The 12167-nt window shown below is 30.8% G+C and overlaps 1 protein-coding gene across 5 annotated transcripts; it reads right to left on the bottom strand.

The window, feature by feature from the left end:
- Positions 1–337: 337 nt before the first annotated feature.
- LOC107414151 (syntaxin-32) lies at positions 338–5769 on the bottom strand. Of its 5 annotated transcripts, none has more exons than XM_048466978.2 (7): positions 5520–5769; positions 5226–5366; positions 4846–5137; positions 2811–3061; positions 2494–2669; positions 1778–1972; positions 338–702 (listed from the first exon to the last, which is right to left on the bottom strand). In XM_048466978.2, exons 3-7 carry the CDS (start codon positions 5084–5086, stop codon positions 543–545), a joined length of 1023 nt encoding a protein of 340 aa, XP_048322935.2. In that variant the 5' UTR covers positions 5087–5137; positions 5226–5366; positions 5520–5769; the 3' UTR covers positions 338–542. The 5 variants fall into 5 exon arrangements, with proteins under 5 accessions (XP_048322935.2, XP_048322936.2, XP_048322938.2 ...); XM_048466979.2 differs by having other exon boundaries at positions 4846–5119; XM_048466981.2 differs by having other exon boundaries at positions 5226–5240.
- Between the last annotated feature and the right edge of the window lie 6398 nt (positions 5770–12167).

The following is a 12167-nucleotide window of genomic DNA, read 5'->3' as shown; positions in this document are numbered from 1 at the left end:
ATTAAATCAAATGTGAAATAAATTAATTATCTAGTTAATTTTCAAGGACCATTAATTATCAAATATTTTAGTAGTCCAACAAAATTAGGATTGTCAAATATTTAAAACAATCCAATAAGGCTTTAAAATAGATAGTCATATCAAATAATTGATTATTAAATAAATTCCTACTCAAGTGAAGAGCAATTGTTTTAAAATTTAAATGATAAAGTATTAACTTATTATTTTATGTATAACTCAGTCAAATCCAGAGTTGCGAAATAATAAATTCATCAACTGAAATTATTTAACAACTTCATATATGCATATAAAAATGAAAAAAAAAAAAAAAAAGGACTTGAACAGAATTCTTGGCAAGTCATATTGTTCTCAACTTTTACAGTTACATATACCCGTACACATATATCACATAAGACCAAACTGGATACTCATCTCTTACTGCCAGCAAGAACAAAAGGAGAAGTTAAAAAGAATTGAAAACGGCTTATCATCAAGTAAAGAACCAGTAACTTTCTTTTCTTTTGAATTTGTCTCTGCAATTACTATGCCACAAAAAATAAGAAAACCATGAGGAAAAAAATTAATACAAAGAATATCTTGATCATCAGCCACCTATTGGATGATATACTATTCAAATACTTCAGCAGTGCCCCTTGTGCCCCCTCTACATTGGCCAACGTGTCATCCATGTTCTCATCGATCCTGAGCAATGTACAAATGTCAACTCTCAGATAGACTTTAAGATGAATACACATCACAAACAAACACGCTTTTAATGATCAAACCAGTTGACATTGTGTAGTTCACTTTCTTCCTTAGGTCAAGGATATCAGTGGCCAATTTTGATCTAATAATCATTAGAGTCTAGTACAAAATATTCTGAACACCAATTAAAATGTACCTATGCTGACTCACAAAACAAACTAGTTTTTAATCATCAAAACCCAATTTGTAGCTCAGTTTGACATTGTCTCATTCCTTTTTTTGCTTAGGTCAAGGATATCAGGTGGCCAATTTTAATCTGATAATCACTAGGAGTCTAGCCTGTCTGGGACAAAATATTCTGAACGCCAAGTAATATGCATTTATGCGGACTCACAACAACTCAATAGATTAGCATATATATTCATAACATAGTATACTTATCTATGGCAGTCTGATAAAAAACTTAAGAATAACAACAAAACTTCCAGATTGTCACATCAGAAGATATAGAATGGGATCAAATCAAAGCAGAAGGAAAGTATAAACGGGAATAGTCTAGCAATTCTATGAATTATGTAATAAATTCTCAAATAAAAAGCTACCAGTACTATCAGTTTAGAGCTAGCAAATAAATGCTTATTTCCCTAATCTGCCTTGCACTGACAGGAAGAATTGTTGAAATGCACTTCTCCAGCATGTCACTGCCTTTACAGGGCAGATAAAGAAAAGCTTTTGCTATTCTTACGATTGCCTAACATCTCTCAGCTTACTGATCTAATAAACTTCTTCCCCAGGTTTGAATGGAATGGAAAAGTAATTTGATTAGTCAATGCTTAGCTCAGTATTTTCTTGTAAAATACAAAAAGCTTCAAGCAGCATATGAAAAATTAGCTTAACATTTTGATGACTAGTGAAATCTCCAAAACAAATACCTAAGTGACCAGTTTTAATATCAATGTACCAAGCGTGTGAACTCTAGAAAATATGTGGTGATTGCTAATCATTGTATCATGCTAATTGAGTAAACATAATTTACTTAATTTCAGCATATATATTAGAAATAAGGTAAAACCTGATGGCAATCTCTCCCTGCTGAGAGACCAGAGTTGCCAGTTGGTTGAAGATGTTGCTCAGCTCATGAATAGTGGACTCTACATTTTGCAGAGCCTCAGCTCTGCTCTGCATGTAAGTGTCTTGCAATGGAACAAGCTGCTGCTGTTGTTGATTTTGCTGCTGCAGTAATGGCTGACTCTCCCCATTCTGCTTCCTATAAAATTTTAGATACAGAAAAAGGTTTGACTAAGACATAGAACCAAAGTTGATATTAACCAACTTCTCAACTTAAATACAGTTACATAAGAGGCTAATACACAAGATCAACAACAAAAGTTTAGAAATCAATCCACTAAGATATAGCACCAAATCAGAAAGTATTATGATATGCAAGGACTTTTAAAAAGGGGAGAGAGAGAGAGAGAGAGAGAGAGAGAGAGACGAATAATGCTTGGATGAAGAGAGGTTCAAAGCCATTATGAAAATAATTACAATATTTCAATCAAAAAGACATAATGGAAAAGGTTTTGATATTATAGAAATCACAAAAACTCTTTATGCAAGTGATATAAAATTCACCACCTACACAAATCATCTACGACAATCGCCAACAAGCTTATTTAATAATAATGACATAGTTATTCATGATTTCAAAGGTCAATATAATCTTCATTAACTAAATAGTAAGCCTGTATGGTTATGGCCCAATAAACCTAAATCCAAACAAGCTCTTACTTGGGGAAAAGCTCCGATGAAGACGTTGACTCATTTGCCCATGGAAGAGGAGGAGCACTCGAAGAACTTGCAGCGGCCCTGGCAGCCAGTGGACGTTGACGAACAAAAGGATTTGTAGAATCCTTAGACGCAGCAGATGAAAACAACTGCCTTCTGTTTTCATGAACCTTCAAATTCTTCAGAAGAGTAATGAAGAACAATTAGTTGGAGAGGCAAACATTTTAAAAAAGCAATAGAACAACAGGAATGCAACACAGTTACATTCAGATTACTGGTGAAACTAAAATCAAGAATATAAAACCAGCATTTAGCATTACCTCTGTTCGCATGGTGAGGACTTCTTTGAACTCTTTTGTGGCGCTCATTAAGCGATTTTTTAGGTCATCTACAACTGTGGTTGAATGACTGGTGGTGTCACTAGAGATATTCCCACTCTCATTTCTTGAGTTGCACAGGAGTTGAAGGTCTACAACCGCAGAGTTCAACGCCGTCATATCCTGCTTGATAACTGCTGTCAGTTCCTGGATTTCCATAGTGGGGTCATCAAAAACTGAAGTCCTCTTTGCCACTACAAGAAAAGATAGATGCATATTAGACAAACAAACAACCCCTTTAACCTCAATGATTAAAGTACAATAACAACAATAACCACCACGCCATCATAGTTTACTACAAAAACATCATCAACAACAAAACCATACACTTCGAATATTGCTGCAACCTTACATCTCCAAAGATATCCAAAAATAGCAAACTAAAGTCCAAAACCTCAAAAACAAATATTTTGGAAAAAGAAAAAGGAAAACCAAGTTCACCAACTTTGCTAATGATATAAGAACTCTATCTTTTGTGCAAGCCATAAAAAGTACAATATGACATAAAAGTAATCATGTTCAAGTCAGACATGCATTGTCACCAGCTTTGCTAATGATATAAGAACTCTTATCTTTTATGCTAGCCATAAAAGTGGAATAACTGTCATAAATATATCATAAAAGTCATCATGTTCAAGTCAGATATGCATTGTCAAGTGTTCTGACAACAGCCAATACACCTGGAGAAAATAAAAATTTTAAAAAAATAATATTAATAAATTTATTTTCGGAAGAGTAGGGGTAAAGTGAACTGAGGCAATAGAGTTACTATTATGTTTAACAAACCCAAGCGACAACACTGAATACTATAGCTAAAATATAGACTCACATTCTGAAATAAGAATTCTATTCAAATTTATAGGCATGAGACTATTGAGAAATTTTGACAATATCATAGAATTTATTTAGTTCTCCTTCTTCTTGATTAATATGGTGTTTTCTCTGATCTCCTCTCTTTGCTAGTGTATATTATGACTGAATTGTTTACATCCAGTGTTCTCAAAGGAGCACCTTGGCGCATGTGGCCTCAACTTGTTGAAAAAAAAAGTCTTCCCATGTACACTCTGAGTTCTTTTATTAGTCTCTTAAATTTCCATTATAAAAAGAGATTAAACAAGAGATATTTTTAAAATATGAAATATCTAATTAAAACACATAAAAGCATAATCCAATATCTATTTAATGCTCTTCGCTATTTTTCTTTGTTTCTTTTTGGGAAGCCAATTATTTATTTATTTATTTATTTTTAGCTATGTAGAATGGGTTATTGGTAATGTTAATTGACGAATTCAATTGTTTATATGTCTTAGTTTATATTTTAAACTGACTTTATCAATAAAGCAAAGTAAAGAAGACAATTTTAGATTAACAAAATGAAACATGGAATGTGAATAAGAAAAAATTGGTGAATTTGATGATTTGACCTACTCTATCTGATATATTCCATGAAATCAAATTCTGATAGAAAAGAACTAGGTAAACAAAGCAAAAAATTAGATAAAATAAAATATATGGGAAACAGAAAGTAGCACGTGCAAATGAATACAATAGATATATATAAAAATACACATACATCAAAAGTTTCAATATAAACTTGGACAGAAGAAATGGTAGGAGAATTAAAAGGTTACACAAGCACACCCCCAAACAATGGACCCAAAAACATCTTATGCATAAGTGCTTGTGCATGATACTGGGACAAAATATTTAAAAGATCAGTTTCCCCACTAAAGGTAGCTACAGGGTCGTATAAAAGAAGCCAATTGGACCTATCTTTCTACTTAGGAAGACTGAATATCAAGAACCCATTTATAACATTACTTCCTGATAGCTTAATCCTTAGAGATACTCATTATGTAATACAGAACATGCTATTGATGTGGCAGAATTTGGCTTTTCACTTGTAAAAATTAAATCAGCGTGCATTGCTTAATGTTTTAATCACGAAAATGACTACAATATCAGTTCGATGTCTTACATTTTGCAAGCTTTGAAAGCTTCTGTGATGTCTGGTGTATCCCATAACCGATCTTGGAAGCCCTCTTATTGAATTCGGACTGAATTGCGATTGCAGATCGCTGCTCGTCCGATTTCTTCGAACCACTACTTGGCCCATTTGCCCCTGGATGCGACGAGAATGACTTCTTTAGCCTCTCCGCTACGCTCTGGAACTCATGCGTCCGATCCCGAAATGACGATTGTGCCGTTTTAACATGCATTTTTTCCGAACCCTAACCTTGAATTTCCAAATTCTACAATAATATAACCACCTAAAATTGAAGAAAATCCACTCGAATCTTTAAAAGCCAATCCCATTAAAATTAAATAAAATAATGCCATGAATGCGTCTTCGATTACCTTAGAGAGCAAGATCTGAAACTCAAAAACAGCGAATTCAAACTTCTAATTGAAATCACAAAGAAATTGGCACAGAATTTGCGGACCAGGAAAACCTAAATTTCACATTCCATTATACGTGCCTCAACACATTATTCAGATCTGTAAAGCCAAATCCACACTGAATAGTTACCACAAAGAAATTATCTCTCGGGCAAAACCAAAGAAAAGGAAGCGATCACACTTTTTTTTTGGCGACTCATTCAAATCATTTCTCCACAATTTCAGAATAAATAAATCAAATCAAATACGCACCTTTACAGAAATGCCAAGCACCATCAATTTCCCGAACGAATTTTGAAGATCACGCATAAGAAGTACGAATTAGGGTTTCAATCTCAGCTTCTGTTTTGAAACCCTAATTTGACACGGTGAATCTCGAATTCGATTGTCGAAATTTTCGAAAATTTTCCTCCTTTTTACATTCACCGTGGGAGACGGACGAGAGGAGGGGTTTCGTTTTGGTTTCCAGTTTCCACGAGAGTAAGGATTTAGATCGAAAATATAATATAAAAAATAATTTTAATAATAATAATAATAAATGAATAAAAATAAAAGAGCTGAGTAAAACGAAATGAAAATGAAAACACATCAATGGTGTCGATAATACCACGTGTCAATTTGTTGACTGTTGGATTGCAGGTGAAGGTTTTTTTTCTGGTGGTTTAATCTCTACACCCAAAATGTGGATTTCACAGCAAACGAGGTGGACGTGGACATCCCCGATTTCAATATAGCGGCAAAGATTCAAATCATACCGTGGGGGCTTTTTTGTTGGCGAGTTTTTGCTATTGACATGGTGAAAAAGTGTTTGGCCCCAAAAAAAAAAAAAAAAAAAAAAAAAAAAAAAAAAAAAGGTATAAGCTATTTGTGTTCAAATGGCAACAAATAATTAATATATTAATTTAGGTTTTGGGATTTTGATTTTAACTTTTTTAATTCTTTACAATTAATATATTAATTTAACCTCAATTAAAAAGCGACTGTTATTTTTGTTTTAGATTTATTGTTATTTTGTTAAACAAAGTTATAAATTTATTCGATTTGAGTTTTTCATAAAGAAGTTATAGTTATACTATCAGACGAATTCTATACAGTTTTATTATAAATTTATATTTTTATTCAATTTAAAATTATTATTAAATATATTTTTACTGAATTTGGTAATATATCGTGTTGTGTCTTATGAAATTCAGTTAATTCAAATATGGTATATTAAGCTTTTGTATAGAATTAGATAAATACAAACTCATTCATTAAATTATTTATAATCCGTTAACTTATTAAAAATATATACAATTTTAAAAATTTCAATTTGATTTAGCTTTTAAATAATAGAATAATAATTTTTTAAAAAAAAAATCTTGCAAAGAAATTTATTTGTTTTTAGATTTTTAAAAAAATTAAATTAAAAAAAAAACAAATCAATACATGTTTAATTAAATTAAATAATTTTAATGTTATAAAACTTATATAATTACAAAAATATCTCTCATTAATAGATCTAATGGGTTTATTGTGTATTATAATATTTTACCTATTGAAACTCATTCATGTATTAGATTTTATTAGATGATACTAATACGGATCCAACACTATATTGTTAAGATAAATTCGTAAATCATCATCCAGGTTTGTATCATATTATCGTGTAATATAAGATTTACCCAAGCTTAATATTTATTACTTAAAAATATTTATGTTTAGAAATATAGAATTGAACATTTCAAATATGTTCATAAATATATGATTAAATATTTTAAATATATTTTGAAGTATACAATCAAACATTTTTAGATATGAATATCTTAGATATGTTTAGAAGTATGCAACTGAATATCTCAAACACATTCAGAAGTATGCGATTTCACTTTTTCAGAGATGAACATGTCAAATATGTTCAGAAATATGTGACTGAACATTTCAAATATGTTCAAAAGTATATGATCGAAAATCTTTAGAAACATTCAATATTTTAACATCAAATACTCCAATGAATACATTTTTCTATTGCCTAAAAGTGTTTTGACTAGAAAAAAAATTATGAAATTTTCATGACTATCAGTTTTGTCCAAAAGCATTGTAAAAATTTTTCGTAGAGTAGTATTTGATTTGTAAGCGATTTGTTTAAAAAAAAAAAAAACACATAATTTTTTGGCTTAGTTAAAACATGATGAATTGTAGGTATTTTAGGTATTAGAAATATTGTATAAAATTATTTTATATTTTTTTATATATTTAAATAGTAATGTGTAAAGAATGATACTGTATAATGTTTTTTTAGAATTATGAAAATAACTTATCTTTTCCATATCAATGGACTTATGTTAAAAATCATTTTTAAATTTTTTTATTAGCCATTAACATATCATACAAGAAAAAAAAAAAAAAGAATAGACAGAGTGAGCCTTGCCATTGTTTTTTGTTTTTTTTTTTAAAACAAAAATTATAAAGAATGCATTTTTTTAAAATATATATATATATATACAAGACTGTATTAATACCACAAAAACAACACACAGAGGGCCTGTTTGTTTCACCGAACTGGACAGGATTGTATCCCAATTAAGTGTTTGGTAGTAACAAATTGAGAAAGGGATAACTTAACCGCTATAGTGAAATAATCCCACTAAAGGAGGATTAAACTGACCCTTCTCTCCCCTTGGGTCAGCTTTGTAGCCGAAACTCATCGAAGGCTATGGTCTCTCTCACTGGTGTCTCTAGCCAGATCATTCTTACCTGACCGTTCACATCTCTCGGAGTTGAAACCCTCAGTGAGTACTGCTCTTCTTCTTCAATCCGTTTGTTTTCCTTCTTCTTCTTCTTCTTTTTCTCATTCTTCGATCTCTAATGTCTCTTTCATCTTCTGTGTTCTTCTTCTTCATCTGCATTCTTCTTCTTCTTCTTTTTCAATCTGCCATATTCCTCTTCTTCGTTTGATTCTTCTTCTTCGTTTTTTATTTGATTTCTTTAAGGCTTCGATTTGCAAAATTAGGGCTTCCAACTGGCACATTGTTCTGCACAAATTAAGGCTTTGATTTCCATGATTTAGGGCTTCAATTTGTGAGGAAGAAGGCTTATCTTCGTGGTCTACGTGAACAGCCGTTGAAAAGTAAGATAATCAATTTTGATATTACTTTGGCTAAATATAATGGTTTCAATTTAAAATTGTGGCAGTCAATGGTAGTGAATTTAATTTTGTTTTCGCATGCTTAGCAGTAAGACTTTACGAATTACTTTGCTATTTCTAAAAATTCGGTTGTTGCATTCCTTGAAAAATATTTATGTGCACAAATGTAAATTCTGTCTGGTGGATGATGATAGATTCGTTGCAGATTTTGGTCACTGTATATGATTTTGTACTTGACTGCAGATATGAAAAGTGTTGTCTAAATAAAATATGTGCTTGGTAGATAGATGTGAGATGGCTGAATAAGCTATTTTTGTTTTTAGAAATAACGTGCTGCTTAGCTTTGTGTTATGCTCTCTGTTTTTTCTTTGATATGTGTAAGAGGGTTCGATCTATATGAAAAAGCTTTTGTGACTTGATAGCAGACCGAAAGATTATTTTGATTTTGTTGACTGCTTTTTCATAGCTGATAAGGATAAATAATATGTAGGCCACAAGAAATATCATAGAGATAGGAATACCTTGAACGGGGTTGACTAAATTATCGTTTGAAAAAAAGTTGTTTTTCCATTTGTCATTTTTTGAAATTCAACTGAGGTTGATTTTTTTCGTAGCTAGTGAGGATAAATGATTATGCATTCAACCAGTTTGCTTCAAGTTATGATATCACTATGAATTAGCAATTTGAGTGATTAATTTTGATTATCATAAACCTTGTGTCTAGGGATGCATTAGTCCTGATTGTTCAAGAGATTTTGAAGAATTTATTTTCTTTTATTATGCAATCTTCATTTACTTGGGTTAGAACTGGATGTTCTTTGTTGTCTACTGGATCAATCAACTTTGACCTTGAGTTTACCAGATCTGTTAATCTGTCTGAGATGGTTGAGTTTTCGCTTGAAATAATTGATGGTAGCTTCTTTTCTTTGAAGGAACTTAGTGAGAAAAGTTGAAATACCATGAAATACCATGAAAACAGAATTGCATTTAAATTAGCATATGAAATACCATTTTAAACTCTTCACGCTGTAGAAGCATATTCATATCATGTAAAACTATCTAATTATTGTTTTTAAAAATCCTAGTACCATACCCATCGTCAATGCATATATCTTAATCAAGGTGAATCAGTTTAATGTTTTTTGGATGAAAATTGGCCCTATGCTGACAATGATGAAAATTGGCCAGATTTGAGGCACTACTGCTAGATTGCTAGGAAACTTTATGCTAGAAACACACTTAGTAGATGAGATAATATTCTTCCTATAACTCTTTAATAAGAGCAAAATTTAGACTAAAATACTTGATTAGACATATGGAGCAAAAAAATTCATACAAATGTGCACGCCAACATATTACTGGCAATCACTATGCATATATTTAGCAAATTGATCATTTGTATAATTGTACTGCTATGTGCTGCACAGTTTAATCATATAATTTCTTGGATTTGTTCTTTTTCTTTGCAGAGTCTTTTAGAAAAGTGCATATATGGTTTAGGGATTGATGGTGAGAGATTTGATTTTCGTTTGCCATGCTGCTCTTGAATTTCTACTACAGCAAAACTACATCTTATACATTGTTTTTGTTATGAGAGACTGGCATGGTTGTTAAGCCATGTATACTTTCATATTGAATGATTTGAGACACCCAGTGAGGGTGGATGAATGTAAATAGTTGAATATTATCAAAAAAATAAAAAAGCTTTTTTTTTATGTTCTGAGCATATGCTAAAATCAAATTGGGACTTCTTTTTATTACTATATTTACTAGGCGTCTCATATCCAAAAAAGATGGATGAATGTGAAATAAATTTAACAAATGAAGAGGTTTTTAAATAATTAAACAAATATATAAAAAACCAGAATTATTGTTTGTATTTGTTTTTTTTCTTTTGGTCCTTAATTTTGGGTTTGTTGGCAAAGATACCATAGAATTTCCATGAAGAATTAATCAAAGATAACATATCATAATCAATTCTTGTGACAAATCATGATCATCCTCAAACCAACAAAAATAAAAACATTCCAAATAACCATAGCCACTTCATACATATATTCTTATATTCACCTTCTCTAGAAAAAATAAATGGTTTAAAGTAAAATATTATTTGTTTCCATTATTACTTTTATTATAATTATTAATATTCTTATTAATTTTCATTTGTACAACTAGAGCTTTGAGCATCCTTGCTCATTCTTTATTCATCCAATGCTCTTTTTGTCAAAAAATAAATAAGTAAATTCTTTACGTTTTTAAGCTTCCAAATATTATGTTTCTAGAGAAGGTGTATAGACAAACATAAGTATGAAGTGCATAGAAACCAATTACTCTTTCTGGAAAAGGCGATGACCATGTAACATATAATCATTTCGTGACGGAATTATATTGTTATTTAATAGTGGTTGCATTCTTCTTTCGTCTTTTAATGCACTATTTTGAAAAAGCTTATACATGCTGCATGTTCTATTTTTGTTAAATTGTTTGTCTATGCCTTATGTAAATTGTTTGTCTATGCCTTATGTAAATGTTCTATCATGATGCCTTATATTATATAGCAATTCAATTTAATGTGCTTTATATTTATATATATATATATATATATATATTTGTAGTGGATATGGTTCGAAGTAAACTAGCTACATTCTTATTGCTTCCAAATAATATAGAATTAGAATATTTTTGTACATGCTTTATGATTGTCATGCTTATGTAAATGTATGTATCATTGCGAATGAGAAATGATAGAGGTGTTAGGAATCAAATAAATAGGAGTGCAAAATTGCATTCATCTATTCTAAATAGTTTGTTGGACAATGATGTTAATTGTATTAGTCAACTTAGGATGGATGGAGAACATTTGGTATTTTATGTTAGTTATTATGCCATGATGGATATGTTAAAAGTGATGGTACTATTACATTAGAAGAGCAAGTGTGTATATTTTTGCACATAATTGCTCATCATACAAATAACCGTACAATTATCAATAGATTCTATAGATCAAGGGAAACAGTTAGTAGATATTTCAATTTAGTGTTGAATCAAGTGTTACGCTGACATGGGATTTTGTTGAAGCATCCTGAACCTGTGTTAGATAATTGTTTGGATGATAGATAGAAAATGTTTAAGGTTTGTTTATCGAATTGTTTGGCTACTATTGTTAACTAGTAGATATTTGTAGCATTATCTGATGTGACTAGCTTTGTTTGTGGCGTAGAATTGTTTGGGAGCATTAGATGGAACTTATATTAAGGTTAATGTACCCGAAATCGATAAACCAAGATATCGAACAAGGAATGGTGAGATAGCTACAAATGTCTTAGGTGTATGTAACCCAAATATGGAATTTATATTTATATTACTTGGTTGGCAAGGTTCTGCTTCAGACTCAAGAGTACTTCGAGATGCATTAAGTAGGCTAAATGGATTAACAGTACCAATTGGTAAGATCAATCCCAAAATTTTATATTGTAGTAAACTAACATTGTATAATATAATAGGAGCCATTTTCCTTTGTTAAGTTGTTATTGTTTAGCGGATGCTGGTTATAATAAAGGTGAAACATTTTTTGCACCCTATAAGAGAACAAAATATCACCTTTTTAGGTGAAGAGATGGTTGTGCACCTATAAATCATAAAGAATATTTCAGCATGAAGCATGCATCTACTAGAAATATCATAGAAAGATGCTTTGGGGTTCCCAAAATACGATGGATAATTTTAAGAAGTTCATCTTTCTATCCAATTTCAACACAAATTAAGATAATTAT

The sequence above is a fragment of the Ziziphus jujuba genome, chromosome 4 (genome assembly GCF_031755915.1).
Source record: "Ziziphus jujuba cultivar Dongzao chromosome 4, ASM3175591v1".
Taxonomy (NCBI): Eukaryota; Viridiplantae; Streptophyta; class Magnoliopsida; order Rosales; family Rhamnaceae; genus Ziziphus; species Ziziphus jujuba.
The sequence above is the reverse complement of the archived record's forward strand: the minus strand, read 5'-3'. Positions and strand labels throughout refer to the sequence as shown.

Coding starts and splice junctions, on each gene's coding strand:
- LOC107414151 (XM_048466978.2), bottom strand. CDS start 5,086: ATGCATGTTAAAACGGCACAATCGTCATTTCGGGATCGGACGCATGAG. Junction 2,670..2,810: donor TCCTCACCATGCGAACAGAG/GTAATGCTAAAT, acceptor ACTCTTCTGAAG/AATTTGAAGGTTCATGAAAA. Junction 703..1,777: donor CAGGGAGAGATTGCCATCAG/GTTTTACCTTAT, acceptor TACATTGCTCAG/GATCGATGAGAACATGGATG.